Consider the following 16,836-nt stretch of genomic DNA (forward strand, 5'->3'; position numbering starts at 1 on the left):
GACGCGCTGGACTTCTACCACGACGCGAAACTCGTACGAATTCAATGAAGATGACTCAGGTGGAAGAAACTGTGATTCTTGAACGAGTTATTGACCTGATCGATCGAGGATTTCCACCGCGACTTGACGACGTACGAGATATGGCCGATTGTCTCCTTGACGAACGTGACGCGACGCGTGTCGGACCGCGATGGGCAGAGAACTTCGTACGACGCCAACCACAACTAAAGACGCGTTTTCGACGTAGAATCGACTATCAGAGGGCATTGGCTGAAGATCCTGCAATTGTGCAGGCCTGGTTTGCCCTCGTACGAAACACAATCGCGAAGTACGGAATACACGATGACGATGTCTACAATTTTGATGAGACGGGCTTCTTGATGGGAATGCTGTCGCACGCAAAGGTTATTACAACCTCTGACCGCCGTGGAAGGCCTCGTACGAAGCAGCCTGGCAATCGCGAATGGGTTTCTGTCATTCAGGGCGTATGTGCAGATGGCTGGGCGCTGCCTCCATACGTCATTGTTAAGGGCAAATATCACCTACTCTCATGGTATACCAATGGCCAATTCCCACCCGAATGGCGCGTCCACCCTAGCGAAAATGGATGGACTACAAATGAGATTGGCCTAGATTGGCTAAAACATTTTGAAAAGTGCACAAAGTCTCGCACGAAGGGTGTTAAACGGCTCCTAATCCTTGATGGCCACAACAGCCACAAATCCACCAAGTTTGACGATTACTGCAAGGAACACGGCATTATTGCTCTTTGCATGCCTCCGCATTCATCGCACGAGCTTCAGCCTCTTGATGTTGGCTGTTTTAGTCCGCTGAAGGCTTCATATGGCAAGGAAATCGAGAAGATGATGCGGATGCAGATTACGCACATTACTAAGGATGATTTCTTTCCTGCCTTCAAGGCAGCCTTTTTTACTTCAATAAGCAAAGAAAACGTACAAGCTGGTTTTAGACAGGCTGGCCTTGTACCATTCGACCCAGAAGCAGTTCTTTCCCGCCTGGATTTCAAGCCAAAGACGCCAACACCATCCAACTCATGCCCAAGCAGCCAGGGCTCCTGGGACCCAAAGACACCAACCACAGCACATGACGCCGTACGAAGCTCTGCTTCACTTAAGAAAAGAATCACTAGTCATCAAGATAGCTCACCAACTCATTTGTACGAGGTTGTTGATTTGCAAGCTAAAGGTATTAGCAAGTTAGCACACAAACTAGCTCTTGTTGAAGCCGAGTGCCGCGGGCTTCGTACGGCAAATGAGATACTAAGTAAGCGCCGGAGAGCTAAGAAAACCCAACTACGTCTTGGAGGGTCACTTAATACAGCTGAAGCTGAGGCAATACGGGTAGAAAAGGGGGTTGTTGATGCTGGAGGCGAAAACATGCGTCAAGAGGGTGCTCGTACGGAGGGGGGTGAATCGCGCGGGCGGCGATGTGGTAACTGCGGAAAGACTGGACATAATGTACGAACATATCAGGTAGTTTGGGAGACCTCTGAAGAAGAGGCTGATGAGTAGTTTCAATTGATTTCGTACGATGTGGCTTAATTGACTTACACAAATGGCTGGAGGGTAGTGAAAGGTGGGCGGCTCGCTATGATGGGCGACTCGCTATGCATATACGTTACTCGATACGTAAACTTTTTCTCTCTTCCCCAAAATTCCAGATGAATGCCAAGTACATCCCTACCTGTTGTGTTGTTTCTTTCGCCGCCGTCCTGAACACCGAAGCCTGGTATGCCGTCCTGACCTGCTCCCCGTCTCTAACGCCGGTCCGGAATCTTGGAGCCCTCAAAGGTATCTCATAAGACGCTGACGAAAAGCGTTGCCTGTCATGCCAAAAAGGACCTGGCCTTCGAAGAAGGTCAAAAACAAAAGAAACCAGAATTGACGCCATCCACCTCGATTTGATCACTTAGTATTTTTCGTGACTCGGCCACCCTGGGTCTTCCTGATGGTTTGAGAAGGCTCGATGTCCGCTGCAGCACCGCCGTTCTCCTTGGACCTATGAGTCTTCTCGTGCCTCCGTTTCTGGTCAAGTCTGTGGAAGTCCTTGTCGCAGAAATCACACTTGAATGCGCCTTTGACATTGTGGGTTTTGCGGTGCTTCGACAGGTTGGAAGACTCGCCGAAAGCCTTGCCGCAGACGTCACAGCTAAGAGGCTTCTCGCCTGTATGGGTTCGCATATGCATCGCTGAGCCGTAGTCAGTAACTGTAAGGTAGCTGTCTGATGATTCTACTCACTGAGTGCGCTTTGTTGTTTGAAAGCAGCCTCGCAACCTGGATGCTGGCATGCCCACGGCTTCTCTCCGGTGTGGATGCGCATGTGCTGAGCAAGGGACTGTTTCGCGGACAGTGCCAGACCGCAAAGAGTGCACCTCACTGGCTTATCTTGATACAGAATTAGCAAACTTTGTGCATTAGCAGGATAGAACAGCAACTTACACCCGGTGTGTGTTTGGAGATGACGCTCAAGTTTGCTCTTCTGCGTAAAATGCCCATCGCGAGAACAACCCTCCCAATGGCATTTAAAGCCGTTGTCCGTCTTGTTCAAGTTCTTGAGATGCTGTTCGCGACAATGGTTCTGCAGACCCTCGTCGTCTTGGAAGACTAGACCACAGGCCTGACCACCCTCTTCCTTGTGCCACTTGCAAACGAACTGCTCCGATGTGATGGAGCTAGCCTCAGAAGGGATGGTATTGGGGGATGCTACTGGCGATGAGGCCGTCGGGGGTCTCGAGATAGAGGAGTTTGTTGAAGACTCCCTGTTACGGGGAACCTTCGTAGAGACTTGGATGGTGTTCGGTGACTGTGGATGAGCATGTGTGTGTTGATGTTGAGAAGCCATCAGAGGCAGTGTTGGTGGATGTGCTTCGGGGAAAAATTCAAGATGCTCTCCTACGTGTTGGTGCTGATGCTGCGTAAAGATATGCTGAATAAGATCCGTAGTGTTGTTGAACTCAGCACCGCACGCAACAAAGTTTGTCTGATCTGAGGGGACGCAAAAATACTCCTGACCTGGATGGGCATACACCTGATGAGGCATGGGGCACTTCGTGTTGTCGAAAGGTAGATTCTGCTCCATCAAGCAGGGACGCACACAAGCCCCTGAGGAGTGTTCGTTGGCAATGTGCGCCGCCCATGATGCCCAGTCAAAATTGCCGTCCATACTTGCATCCATGTAGGTGGCCGGAAGAGAGTCGAGGTCGCACTGATAGAAGCCATCCATGTTCATCGACTGGACCATCGTTGAGGGCAATCCCCCATTGTGGAACGAACTTTGGCCGGCCGCTGTCATCACCCCATTGTCGAAAGAGCTCTGGTTCGAAAAGAACTGTGAGGTTTGCAGGGATGGCATCGAGGTAGCTATCCCATCTCGCCCCAGAGCGTTTTCTCCGCCAAACGATGCCAGCACGCCGGCAGCAGCCTTGTCTTTCTCCGAGAGCGAGCGAGCCAGACACTCGGCGTCTTCACAGGGCGAGGCAGCCCGCTCGCACTCATCGTCGTCGCAGGCCGGACCGCACTCGGCATCTCGACAGATATCGCCGGCTTCGCTAGCGCCGCAGTCGCTCGCGCACTGATTGCAGTCCAAACTGCTACACGCCGCTGAGGTACTATCGTCCTCGACGTTGGTACTGGAGTCGGTATGGATCATGGCGGCGAAGTCCACGTGCGCGGTTGGTGACATGAGGGCATTCGCGCCAAAGCCCACAGGCGACTGGTCCTTGGTTTCGAAGAAGTTGGGTATGCCGGGCATTGTAGAGATGCTGTGGTGTCTTCGCTGAAGCATCGGTATTGAGCTCAAGTTGATTCGAGGGTGGTTATGGTTTGGAACAGGGTGATGTTGGTGGTTGTTCTCGAGGCCTCTGCAAGCAACGTGGTCGTACTTCAGGTCCAGACAGGACTCATCATGAGAAATTGAGAGTGTTCCACCAAGAAAGTGATCGTGGTCGTGATCTGGCATCATTGTTGAGTAAGGCATGTTGAAGAGGGTCTGGTTGGGATCGAAGGCCGTCGAGAAGTCATCTTGATGGTCGTCCATGGCTCGGTTATGGAGAACACTCCAAAGTTATCCATGCGCCTGGGAGAGGGTCACACGATGATCGTCGTTGTCGGTGGCTTGGGCCACTGGACTGACGAGGTTTCTTGGAGGAGGATGACGGGGGGACGGCGGGAGAATGACAAGGACGAGGAGAACGGGTAGAGGGGACGAAGAGCCGCAAAGGTAAGATCCGAGATCTGGAGACGGAGGTTACCAGGAGTCGGGGAGGGTAGATGTAGTAGTAATAGTAATAGTAATGGTGCCTGTGGCGTGGAGGTCCAACAACGTTCCGACGAAACAGGGGACCAGATCGGTGCAAAGCAGACAATATGAGAGTGGGATGGCGGCTTGGGAGAGAAACGAGGCGAGGCGAGACAAGGCGAGACACCCGTTGACAAGGCTTGTGGTAACGGGAAACCAAGAATGGACGACCGGATTGGACTGGAGACCAGCGGTTCGTCAAGGAACCAGAGGGCAACCAGCAGCGGTTGCCGTTCCTCTGAACCCACGTTGTGGGAAGGCGGTGTTGCAGGCGCGATGCCCAGTTGTGGTGCGGTGCGTGAGAACCTTGATGGCCTCTGGCGCGAAAATGCGGCCTCTCTGTCTGGTGACGGAGGGGCTAAACTTGCCAGCGTAACACCGAAATCCCTGTCGCCTCTGTCAAACACTATGCAAAATGTACGGTTATGATCTAATAGGACGTACCTGTCGGTCTAATGGTGTAGCGACGATATTGCGTTGGGCCCCTTCTTTCCCAGTCTCTATATTATTTTTTTGCGAAGTGATGAGGATTGACTCGGTCGCCCACAACGAATGAGTTTGTCGCGCTCCAGGGTTGTCGAAGACGATGACTCCTCCCCCCTTCATATAGCCGTCGAAATCGGCATCGAGCCTCCTCTTCCAAGTCGTTCAGAACCTTATTTGGCGAGAAAACGATAGGCATATCGAAGAACCCTCCTGCGGTCCTTCTCATGCCCTCATCCGTGTCTCTCGAGAAGGCATTTCCGCCAAGCACCACGGCTTCCCTAACCTCTGAGAGGCTGACAGCGTGGGGGTGCGGGGCCCACAAGGGGCGTGTAATCAATGGCTCGTGGTTGGCAAATGGCCCACCGCGGTGGCCTTTCCCAGCGGGCGAGCAGCTTCTCATTGGACAGAGTGTTTCCCAGCTACGTGTACGTAAGCAGGCTTTCATGACCCCGTTGCTGCGCAGTGTGCTCTGGGATCTGTGCGCCGCCGCGAACCGATCCTCGTCGTCCAAACCTACACCCATCCCGTGTAAGGCATGCGGGTAAGGCAGGACGGGCAGAAGGGTAAGCTTCGGCTTGTTTCTCTCTATCTCCGGAACAACTACACCCCTGGTCGTCATCCTTACATCCAAACAACCATAGCAAGGCGTCTCTCATTTAGACGTAAACTTTGATACGCCATCGGCTGTTTCCCCACGATCTGAACGCAACACCAACGCCTCAACTGCTGCCAAATATCTTATCCGAACTCGCTCTGTCGCCCTAAGCAGCCTTCAGCCTTTACCGACACCAGCCACACAGTCGGGGAAATGGCGATCAACGTACGTTGCCGCTCGTATCGCCTTCAATCAAACCTCGTGGCTGCGTCTTCCATCGCCTACATAGCTTTAAACTGCGGGATCCGATGGCTAGAGTCGTCGGAAGATCCACAAGCTAAGCTTCTGCGAGCTGGTCAGTTGCCCTGCAAAAAGCAAAAAGTCTAAAATCACACGTGCCAAGCGCCAACACCTCAACGCTAAAGGATGCCACGCATCATCTTGACACTAAACCATGAAGCCACAGCTTGACTTGACTTCGGGCTTTTGCAGCCACGATTCTGATTCCGCTACCTAGACCCATTCCTATTTACTCCGGATATATGTTGAATATCACTGCCCTTCGACGCTATGGCCTCTGAAGCCTCTTCTGCCCCTCTGATTGCAGCGGCTTCCCCGGCCGAACATCGCCTTATTGGCGGGACATATCACGGCTCTGCTCATCTCCGCTCGTTGTCGAAGTTTCAGCAGCCGATTTTCTGGCATGAAAATTTAACTTTTCCCCTCAGGACCAAGCCCGCCCAATCTCAAAATCAAGTTGAAATTCCCTAAACACCGAAATCACAAGAGACGCTTAATGGTGGAAGAGGCGGATGTTCTGCTCAACAAACGTAATGCCGAGCTTCTCCGCAGTCTCAAAGACGGCGCCATCGTTCTGGCTGCCGCCAGGAGCGGCGATGTACTTGACACCAGATCGAGATGCGCGGAAGACATTGTCGACGAATGGGAACTAAATATTGTCAGAAAGTTTGCATGTGAACCGATACGAAGTTTACTTACGAAGGCATCACTCGACACAGCGACGTTGGTCAGCTTGCCAAGCCACTCTTCCCTCTCGGCGTCAGTGAAGGCAGGAGGGACCTCCTCGAAGACGGCCTCGAACATGTCACGCTCCGCGCCAGACTTGGGGAGCTCGCCACTGACCAGGAGGTCGATGGCGTTGCTCTTGTCCGGGCGCTTGGTGCCCTTCTTCCACTTGATACCCAGAACGCGCGGGTGGAAGCGGAGCCACCAGTTATCCGCCTTGTCACCAGCGAGACGCGTGCAGTGGATTCTGGACTGCTGGCCCGCGCCAAGACCAATAACCTGTCCGTTATAGGCGTAGCAGACAGAGTTGCTCTGAGTGTACTTCAATGCGATGGTGGCAACGGTCAAATCTCGGAGGGCGGACTCGGACAGGGGTCCAGACTCCTTGGGGGTGATGATTCTGTTGAACGACTTGGGCGAGATCTCGATGTCGTTGCGGTGCTGCTGCAGGGTGACGCCGTAGACGGTTCTGGTCTCGGTCTTGGATGGGACGTAGTCGGGATCGATCTGCAGGACAAGGTACTTGCCGCCCTTCTTCTTCTTGAGCATCTCGAGGGCAGCAGGCTCGAAGCCAGGGGCAATGACACCGTCAGAGACCTCCTTGGAGATGATGCTGGCAGTGGGGACATCAACAATGTCACTCAGGGCAATCACGTCACCGAAGCTGCTCATGCGGTCGGCGCCGCGGGCACGGGCGTACGCCTGGGCAAGAGGGGAGGATTCAATGCCCTCAATGTCGTTAACGAAGTAGACCTTGCGCTCCTCCTCGGTCAGGGGAGTGCCAATGGCAGCACCGGCAGGGGAGACGTGCTTGAAGCTGGCAGCGGCGGGCTTGCCCAGAGCCTGCTTGAGCTCCTTGACAAGAGGCCAGCTGTTGAGGGCGTCCAGCAGGTTGATGTAGCCAGGGGAGCCACCAAGAACCTTGTAAGGCAGCTCGCCGGAGCTTACATAGGCGGCGGCGGGCTTCTGGTGGGGGTTGGCGCCGTATCTCAGAGCCGAGTACTGCTTGCCGTCGGCGGCGTACTGCTTGCGGAAGAAGTCGGAAATAGCGGCGTCATAGTCTGCAGTGTGCTCGAAGGCCTTGAGGGCGTAGCGGTTGCGGCTGGCCTCGGTGATCTCGCCAGCCTGGAGCTCCTTGAGGAACTCGGCGTAGTCGTTGGGGTCGCTGAGGATGGTGACACGGCTGTGGTTCTTGGCGGCAGCTCGGATAAGGGTAACGCCACCGATGTCGATCTCCTCGACAGCCTCGGGGACAGTGACGTTGACCTTGGCAACAGTGTCCTTGAAGGGGTAGAGGTTGCAGATGACATAGTCGACCTTGTTGATGTTCTGGTCGGCCAGGTCCTTCTCGTCGGACTCGAGGTTTCTCGCTAGTATTCCGGCGTGAACGGCGGGGTGAAGAGTCTTGACGCGGCCGGCCAGCATCTCGGGGGCCTTGGTGATGGCAGAAACGTCCCTAGAAAGAAGTCCAGTTAGCTCCAGTCCCGGCCACTTGGAAATTTCGGCAAGGGCTGCAACTTACTCGACGGGGAAGCCAGACTCCCGGATCATCTTGGCAGTACCGCCAGAGGCGAGGATGCGAACATTCTGCTGGTTCAGGCCCTTGGCCAGGTCCAGCAGGCCCGTCTTATCGTAGACGGAGACGATGGCAATCTTCTGACCCGACATCTTTTGCTTTTGGTGCTCTCGGCAACGACAAGTTCTCGTTGGGGGGGAGAAGAATTGTTGTTGAAGAGTCAGAGATGATAGGAGAGAAAGGGACAGAGAGAGGAGAAAAGAGAAGGGGAGGAAAAGCAAAATTTTTGCCTTGCGCGATGATGCCTGTGGGCGGGCGGGAAGAGGAGGAGAGGTTGCGCAAAATCGGCTTCCGATCAAGGAGGGGGAGGGGCAGCAAAAAAGCTATGGAAAAAAATATTGGCTACGCAGTAGGTACGGGACGATCCCATACGTCTAAGGCGGTAGATGATGTATTCTCCAGGTATTGCCCCACGTAGCATTGCAACCCGTTGGAGAGGGTGAAGAAAGGGAAGGGGGAAACGCATGCGACATCAGCAGTGACCTCGACACCAACCACCACCCAGCGTCCACGTCTCGAGTGGGACGAGACCGAGGGAGCATGCACAAAAAGTTCACCCGCTCAGGTGCTGGAAACCTTACTACGCTCTCTGCGCAATTACATGTCGTATGGTGATGCCCAAAAGCGTCAAGCATGCTGAGCGAATTGTTTGAATGCTTGGCACAATCCCTCACCTGCTGAAGCAAGCACACCAAACCTTGCGCAAGAAAAAGAATTGGAGTTTCGGCCATTGGCCCGTCAACTTTTTGGAGCAGCCTCCCCCCGTTTGCTTGCTTCTTTGGAGGGGTCCCAGTGCTGTCTCGGGCCAATGAACCCCGCCCCCGCTGTGGCCTCAAGAGAATAAAACGGCCCAGAGAAAGCACAAATGACTGTCACTGCGCGGCGCTGGACAGGCTGACAGGGGACAGCCACTGGGCCCTTGTCCGCTGATGCGCCTTAGCCCCAACACCGCTAGCGTCATCCCCCTCCGCCGGGTGGCAGGGCAGGCGAGTCGAGTGTGTAGAACGTCGCAAGTCTTGGCTTCATATCGATAGACGAGGTTACCTTACGCGGCCACTCTGTTCCCCCGGCTAAAACCAAGCGTCCCAGACGTCTTTCCCGCATGACCTCCTCTCTACTTGTAGCTGCACAACATGCGAACGCTCCCATCGCACTTACGAACCTCGCAGACGTCAAACCACCCGTAAAGGCGCATTGCGACCAACGATCCCATACCTCCGAAATACCACCTACCCGGAATACACTTACGTATTCTCCGGCCCCGACTCGACCGATAACCTCCGCATTCCGACCTCACCCCGTCCCTCCCGCGAACGACTCGCGCCGAAACGCCCCTCGCCGTCGCGCACGCTCATAACCCGACTCAGTCCCAGAACGCATACCGCACACCTCGAACCGTCCTAATACCCGGAAATCCGGACTTTGAACTTCTGCCGTTATGGGCTCCGTCTGCGGCAAGGAGGACAAGGGGGACAACTTCACCTCCCCCGGCCGCCCCCTCGGCACAGCGCCCCCGCCCCAGCCAAAGACCGCACCCATCCCCGCCAGAGTCGGCGGTCCCCCGCGAACCCTCGGCGGCGGCAGCAGCGGCGGCGCGTCCGGACAACAGTCCGCCGACGCGGCCGAAGCGCGGCGCAAGGCCGCAGAAGCAGCAGAGGTAAGCATTCCTTGGCCCTCTCCCCCACCTTCTAAGGCTCTTGGCCTCCACGGCGCAGACCGCCATCGGACCACGACCTTGAGGAACCAAATTGCTAACGTATAGAATCTACGACAGGCCCGAGCAAAAGCTGCGAGCAAGTCGACAGGCAAACTGTCCTCGCAACTCAATGCGCAAAAGAAGCAGACCCAGGCCGACCTGCTCAAGGACGCCAGCGCCCAGCAGCTGAGACAGCGGGACGCCGATGCCGCCGCGGAGGCGAGGACGTACAACTAGAGCCGAGACATGTGACGAATGGCGCAGACTAATAGAGGAGGATTGGACGGACACAAGCGTTCGGCCTTTGAGGAGATGGACACTAGATGTTGAAGTGCGACGTTTTCCGAGAATACCTTTTGTGGGCTTTTGTTTGGTAGCTTTTAATTTTTTTTTTTGGCAACATTGCTGGAGTATGGGAGCCAAGATCTACACTACTTCTTTCACCCACTTATGAATCGGCTCGAGAGCCCACCGGACTTAGTCGAGCGCAGGGTACCATTCGATACAAGAGGGGTTTTGATTTCACAGTAAGAGAAGGTGAGATCGCTTGGAATGGGAATATTGGACTCAGTAGGCCTTGAAGCAAGAAATAAGACAAAAACATTAACATAACAGCAAGAATATTAGCAGACGGTTCTCGATTGCTCTTAGTGGTCGAAAGACCCTCGTAGTCTCCTTGCACTATCTGGGCCTGGCCGTCTGCCCTGTTTTTTGATGAGAAGACAGTTTTATATATAAACCGCCACAGCCGTCGGTTATCTTTGATTGGCCATTGCTAATTGGAAACTGTCCAGCCTGCTTATTCTCTCAGAGCAACCCTTGCTCGTGAACGCCACCGTTTATTGTACCTGTAAATGACCGATATACTACAGCAAGCGCAGACAGCAGCTTTATACAACGTTGTAACGTCCAGAAGCAGGAGCACGGCTGTCAGCCGTAGCCGCGGCCACAGTTCCTTCGCTCAGGAGTCGGGTGAGCTCGGTCATAGCGGCTCCCACTACAACTTCGGTGTCACCCTCAACGAGAATGTATAGCTTGGGATCTGCACCGGGCGGCACTTCCTTCCCAGCGGGATAGAAGGTTCCCTTGGTCGTAATCGACACGCCAGTAGCTTCCAAGATCTTGGCAACGTTGGTTCTGTTCGTGACGGCCCATCTGGCCTTTTGCGGGAAGTCGTTGATCTCGAGCGTGGCGTGATAGGCGCCAGCGTCGGGGCCCTTGTTGTCGATGGGCTGGCCTGACCGAAGCTGTCCCGCCTTGCCAAGTCTCTCGTTGATGTTCCTGATCGCTGCACTGACCATGTCGAGGGGTTGGCCTCCTTTGCCTGTGGCGGCCGGTGCGTCCTTGCTCTTGGCATCTCCTTCAGGCTTGCTGGTGTTGCGGGACACAATGGCTGACACCTTGGACTGTATATCAGTGACGGAGCTCTTGGCTTTGTCCTCCTCGGTCTTCTCCTCCTTGACGTCGTCATCTTCACCCTCGGCCTTATGAGTTTTGCGCTCACGGAGACGAGCAGCTTCGCGCTCGGCGTCCAGACGATCCAAACCCTTACCACCAAAGCCAGAGGTGTCTTTGGCTTTGCCCGACTTGACCTTCTCTTTCCAAGCTTTGCGCATCTCATCGAGACGCTCAGGAACAGGTTGACCGCTCTGCTCAAGTGCTTTGGCCACAGCAGACGCGCAACTCTCCTGTTCCTCGGTGATGTAAGTAACGGCAGTACCCTTGTTGCCTGCTCTCCCTGTTCGTCCGCAACGGTGGACGTAGTCCTCAGAGTGGGACGGACTGTTTATGTGTTAGCTAGTGTTCTGATGGTTTCTAGGGGAATGGAGAGGGGAAACTTACCAGTCAAAGTTGACAACCAACTTGAGCTGCTTGACGTCCAGACCTCGAGCGGCGACCGATGTCGCAATGAGGATGGGGACAATGCCCTTCTTGAAGTCCGAGATTGTAGAGTCTCTGTCAACTTGGTCTTTGCCACCGTGGATAGACATGCACGGGTAGCCCTTGGTCATGAGCTCCTTGAGCAAGTCATCGGCCTTTTCTTGACGTTCAACGAAAATAAGGGAACGTGCGTCTTCATCCTTGTCGTAAAGCTCGCCGAGGAGTCCTAGAAGATGGTAGAACTTTTGGTCTTCGGGGACAATCTCAACGATCTGCGTGATGTCTGATGCGACAACACTACGACCTCCGACCGTGATCTCGACCGGAGACTTGAGAACCTTCTTGGTCAATGAATCAATGATGCGTGGCATCGTCGCCGAGAACAGAATGGTTTGACGATCGGGTCGAATGTTTGCAAAGATCTTCATGACTTGAGGCTCGAATCCCATGTCGAACATGCGATCTGCCTCGTCAAGCACAGCGTACGTGACACGACGCAAGTTCGTAACGCGGCCCTGGTTGGCGGCGAGGAGGTCAATCATACGGCCGGGTGTACATACGACGATTTCAGCTCCGCGCTTGAGCTCGGCAATCTGGTCTCTGATGGGTGCTCCGCCGTAAGCACATACAGCTCGCAGGCCCATTGCCTTCAAGAAAGGTTTGCAGTCTCGATGGATCTGGACAGCCAACTCGCGAGTTGGTGTCATGATAAGACCGACAGGGCCGTCCGTGTCTTTGAGAGGGGGCTGGTCCATGATATGACGGAACATGGGGAGAAGGAAAGCAAGCGTTTTACCCGATCCAGTCTTGGCAACACCGACGACATCGCGGCCTGACATGATGACGGGGAGGGCCTGCATTTGAATGGAAGTCGGCTTATCGAATCCCATGTCTGCGAGAACATCAAGAGTGCGACGCGTCAGACCGCACTGCGCCCATTTCTGGACAGGCTTCGGGATGTTCTTGCCAGAGACTTTGATGCCGTCGAGCTCCAAACGGAGCTCGTTGGCTTCTTCCTCAGTCAGGGCAGCAAGCTCCGCTGGTTCGACCCAGAAATTCTTGCGAATAGGGTGCAGGTCGAGCTTGCTATAGTCGACGGTCGGAATGTCCTTCTTCTTGCGCTTCGCTGCCATGGCCAGAACAGCGTTGGGGTCTTTGCCATCTTCTGCCTTAAAAGCGTAGTCATCGTCACTGAAGTACGCCTCTGGCTCTTGGACCTTCTTTGATGATGTACTTGCCTTGGGAGCCGTGGGTCCGGCCTTGGTATCTGTCAAATCGGCCATGAACGCATCCAAAGGATCGACGTCGTCTTTCTCTTCAACATCCATCTGATCGGCTTGAGGCTGTTCGGCGGTGCCGTTGGTCTGAAGCGGTACGGCGTCTTGCATGTCGACATCGGGCTTTGCCTCTTCTTGCGCTTCCTGCAGCTCTCTCTCGCGCCGTTCGTGTGCTGCACGAGCGGCGGCAGCAGCCTCTTCCTCAGTCTCGGCGAAGTTGCCACCATCAGACTCGTCGTCCTCGTCTTGATCAGCATAGGGGGTGTCATCAGCCTCGAGGGGAAGTGCGGGCAACTTCGTAAGCTTCCTTTTCGTTCCCTCCTCCTCGTCGAGGTCCAGCTTGCGCTTGTTCGCAAGCTTCTCGCTGTCAGCTGTCGCCTTACTGAAACCAAACGCACTCAAGTTGCGGTTGGCAGGCAGTGCCGAAGCTGTTTTCGTTGTGTGAGCGTGGTTCTCTCCTGTGGGACATGGTACAAGCATACCTTTGGTGATTGGTGCGACAGGTGCAGTCGACTTCTCAGGACGGCCCTCGAGAGAACCCAGTACACCGTTTGTACCGACATTCTTGTGTGACGCTGCCGACTTCTTCGCAATAGCCTTAGGGTCAAACTTACCCGCAAAAGGGGCCGGGGATGCAGCTCCTGACGCGGTAGTCTGAGTCGGGGCAGGTGATAGCGCTCCGGGGGATGCAACGGCAGGTGACGCCACAGTGGGCGAGGCCACAGATGGCGAAGCGGCGGCCGGGGACGGCACGGACTTCTTGTCCATCTCCGCGAGGAGATTCCTAGTCTGACTTGGATTAACCTCATTCTCTTTATTGGCCTTGTTCTCTCTGCTCTTCTTCCATGCCTCCAGCCTGGCGAGTCGCTCGGCCTTCTTGTCAGCTTCGGTCTGGGCTGGGGCGGGCTTGGGCTTAGCAGCCTGTAAATCCGGGTTAGCGAGCGTAGTCCCATGATGGAGAAGGGCCTGTCTCACCTCATTACCGGGAGTGCTGGCACTCTCTGGAGGCGCCGCACCGCGCGGGCGGCTGTCGTCGCGCCTGCTGCGGGGACGGGAGTCAGCGGTTCCCTCTCGCCTTGCGTGAACTCGGTCTCTAGAGTCGTCCCGCCTCGGGCGATGGTCCCTGTCGCCGTCGCGGGGTCGCCGTCTGTCCAGAGACCGATCGCGGTCGGCATATCTGTCGCGGGACCTCCGGCGGTCTCTGTGGCGGTCGTTGTCTCGTCGGCCTCCGCGGTAGGAATCATCGTCTCGTCGATCTATGGAGCGCTCTCTGCGACGGTAAGAGTCGCGATCACGGTCACGGTCTCGGTATCGGCGCTGCTCGTGGTATTTGTCAGAATGCTCCCCGTCGCGTCTCCCGTGGTGGTGGTGGCTTCTCACGTCGGCAGGGGTCCTGGACCGCGAGCGACGACGGTAGTCTCTGCCGCCGTCATCGCGGCGGTCCCGATCGCGCCTGTCATCGTCTTTGCGGGGGCGTCTCGCATTGTATTGGCTTCCTGCAGGCGATGGTGAGCGCGAGTCCCTGGTCCGAGCCATGTTGTAGGTCTCGAACTCTCTGCAAGACACTACGTTTGGTGAGAGCTACTTTTTCGGCAGGTTCTTCACTCGAGGGTGTCACCAGTGCTGATTTCCAGCTCTCTTAGCTCTCGAGTGCGAATAAAATGTGTCGTATGGACGTTACGATCCCACAGTATCTGTCGAGCTGGCGATCGGATGGCGACAGGCAGCTGTTGGAGTTTAAGGTGAGGGGCGGGAAAAGGTCGCGACATGATAGATCAGATTAAGTTTACATTAATGCGCCTCCAGGAATGAGGCTGACTCCACCGAGTTTTAGCCGCGACGCGCACAGGCCACTTCTCTAGCCACACTGGGGTCTTAATTTGTGGCGCTCCATCACACCGAGCTTCGTTCACCTTCAACCAATCCTTCTGTGTATTCATCTGTTCACTCACACCACGCCCAAGTGCTCGCATTTTTCATACATAACATTGTCCTCCACACTCAATCTCAAACCATAATACACAAAAAAATGGGGGGCCTTGTCGCTTATGGCAGTAGTGATGAAGAAGATGAAGTTCAAGAATCCGTTCCCGTAAAGGTGCCCATTCGTTGAGAACCCTTTATTCACCCGCATCACTAACACATCGATTACAGACTGAAACTTCCAAGAAAGTTACAAAGTCCGCAGATCAACCAGAATCAAGTGAGAAAAAACTCGGCTTAGGAGAGCGCGCCTTCTCGCAGTCCGTTGTTGACCAGCCCTCAGATGACGCCAAGCCATCACAACCACCACCCACGACCACGGCACCAGAGCCGCATCCCTCACCAAACGACGTGACAATCGGCCCAGTTCAACAGCACTCAGTCCCTCTGGGCCCTTCCCTCCCGCCAATGGAGCCCCAACCTCCCCAAGGCCCCTCTCAAGACGACGACGACCCTTCTCAACCCCCAGCCTCGCCCTACACAGCCTCCCGCGCCCTCCTCCGTGACCTAACCCTCCCCCCCGTCCCGAACCTCGACATCCCTCCCTCGCCTCCCGGCTCCCCGCCCCCGGCCCTTGAGGCCAAATTCACCCAGTTCCTCGACCTCAAGAAGAAGGGCATTCACTTCAACGCCAAGCTCGCGCAGTCCGCCGCCCTCCGCAACCCGAGCTTGACGGACAAGCTCATGGGCTTCGTCGATCTCGACGGCCGCGCGGGGTACGCCACGACGCTGCCCCCCGATCTGTGGGACCCGATGTCCGAGGAGGTGCTGCCCGAGTGGGCTACGAGGGCCGCGTTGAGGCAGAGCCAGGAGAGGGTGCGCGCCGAGCGGGCGGGGTTGAGGAAGGGCGGAGGGCCCGTGGAGTTTGTGCCGGCGGCGACTGCCGGAGGCGCTGATGTCAGCTCTCCTGCTGCCGCTGAGCAGGGTGGTCTCCTGCGCGCGGGGAAGCGGAAGGCGGGTGCGTTGTGAGTGTGCTAAACTGCACCGGCAAGGCGATCCCTCCGTCAACTGCCTCGAGCAGCACGGTGGTGCTTGGCGTGGGCTCCGCCGTTCGCCAGCGTGGGAGACAATCCGCGACACTATGGATAGGTCATGATGCAAGAGGGGTCAAGGATATCTACAGGGCCACTGGACGTCATGCACTCTAGACGCAAGAGTCTTCGATCGCGGGCTACTTCATCGCCGGGCACTTGAAACTGTTTGTTACTACCTCACAGTCGATCTCCCGGACGTCTTCCGGTCGGTCATCCAAGATCTTGGGAGAGGTATGGTGTGGGGGAGGCGATGTACATTCCAGGGTTGTGGGAGTAAACGTCGGCTCGGCCACAAAGCCCGCATCGCCGCGCGTGGGGTCCAGATGGAGACCAAAGTTTACGACAGCGTCTCAGGTTCTTCTTCTTCTTCTTGGGAACCGAGGCGCGCGATGCCATTGGTGCGAGATCCGGGGCACGTGGACTAGACAGCCAACGTCCGATGCTGGAACGCTTTTTGCGTAGGGCTAGGTACGGCGGGAAAAAGCATAGAAATGCATCAATTGATACCCCCCTACAAGATGATGGCATTGCAAAGTGTGCCCGTGCATACGCGAGGGTGTGCTGCGAAGCACCCCGCCATCCGTCATTCGTGTCGTCAGATGTGTAGTGAGGGTTCCGGGGACACGGGCCGGGTAGAAATGAGTTTGCGTTATCCCCCCATCCCCTTTTTTAACGACAGCCGGACAAAGTTTTGCGTCACTTCGGCGCAGCGTTAAAGTTACCAGTGGCAGAGTCGACTTCCATGACGTCGAATTGTACGACTCGCCAAGCTTGACAGTGCTGTCAGTCAGAGTATAGTAACAGAGGTTGTCGTGAATAGTACACGTCGAGGTTCAGGGTTCAAGACCCGTGAGTGGACCCAAAACAAAGTCAACGAGGTATCATGATTCAGTACACAACTATCCCGCGACTTCATCGCCGCCGCTTCGTCTGCGTACGTTCAGCAACGCAGGAGGCCAATGTA

The 16,836-nt window shown here is 55.5% G+C and overlaps 5 protein-coding genes across 5 annotated transcripts; 2 read left to right on the plus strand and 3 right to left on the minus strand.

Moving 5' to 3' along the window:
* Positions 1 to 1,925: 1,925 nt before the first annotated feature.
* ColSpa_02503 (zinc-type alcohol dehydrogenase-like protein) lies at positions 1,926 to 3,772 on the minus strand (the record flags this gene model as incomplete). The annotated part of the gene is made up of 4 exons (XM_049268715.1): positions 1,926 to 2,227; positions 2,260 to 2,406; positions 2,461 to 2,824; positions 2,918 to 3,772. 4 exons carry the CDS (start codon positions 3,770 to 3,772, stop codon positions 1,926 to 1,928), a joined length of 1,668 nt encoding a protein of 555 aa, XP_049124672.1.
* Positions 3,773 to 6,192: 2,420 nt separating this feature from the next.
* Positions 6,193 to 8,093, minus strand: ColSpa_02504 (bifunctional purine biosynthesis protein ADE17; the record flags this gene model as incomplete). Its single annotated transcript, XM_049268716.1, has 3 exons — positions 6,193 to 6,348; positions 6,399 to 7,881; positions 7,948 to 8,093. The coding sequence occupies 3 exons, from the start codon at positions 8,091 to 8,093 to the stop codon at positions 6,193 to 6,195; spliced, it is 1,785 nt and encodes a 594-aa protein (XP_049124673.1).
* A 1,346-nt stretch (positions 8,094 to 9,439) lies between these two features.
* Positions 9,440 to 9,934, plus strand: ColSpa_02505 (uncharacterized protein; the record flags this gene model as incomplete). Its single annotated transcript, XM_049268717.1, has 2 exons — positions 9,440 to 9,658; positions 9,764 to 9,934. 2 exons carry the CDS (start codon positions 9,440 to 9,442, stop codon positions 9,932 to 9,934), a joined length of 390 nt encoding a protein of 129 aa, XP_049124674.1.
* A 653-nt stretch (positions 9,935 to 10,587) lies between these two features.
* ColSpa_02506 (pre-mRNA-processing ATP-dependent RNA helicase PRP5) lies at positions 10,588 to 14,391 on the minus strand (the record flags this gene model as incomplete). The annotated part of the gene is made up of 3 exons (XM_049268718.1): positions 10,588 to 11,479; positions 11,540 to 13,283; positions 13,338 to 14,391. The coding sequence occupies 3 exons, from the start codon at positions 14,389 to 14,391 to the stop codon at positions 10,588 to 10,590; spliced, it is 3,690 nt and encodes a 1,229-aa protein (XP_049124675.1).
* An 855-nt stretch (positions 14,392 to 15,246) lies between these two features.
* ColSpa_02507 (meiotically up-regulated gene 151 protein) lies at positions 15,247 to 15,807 on the plus strand (the record flags this gene model as incomplete). The annotated part of the gene is made up of 1 exon (XM_049268719.1): positions 15,247 to 15,807. The coding sequence occupies one exon, from the start codon at positions 15,247 to 15,249 to the stop codon at positions 15,805 to 15,807; it is 561 nt and encodes a 186-aa protein (XP_049124676.1).
* Positions 15,808 to 16,836: the final 1,029 nt, after the last annotated feature.

The sequence above is a fragment of the Colletotrichum spaethianum genome (assembly GCF_022836535.1).
Source record: "Colletotrichum spaethianum MAFF 239500 DNA, contig04, whole genome shotgun sequence".
NCBI lineage: Eukaryota > Fungi > Ascomycota > Sordariomycetes > Glomerellales > Glomerellaceae > Colletotrichum > Colletotrichum spaethianum.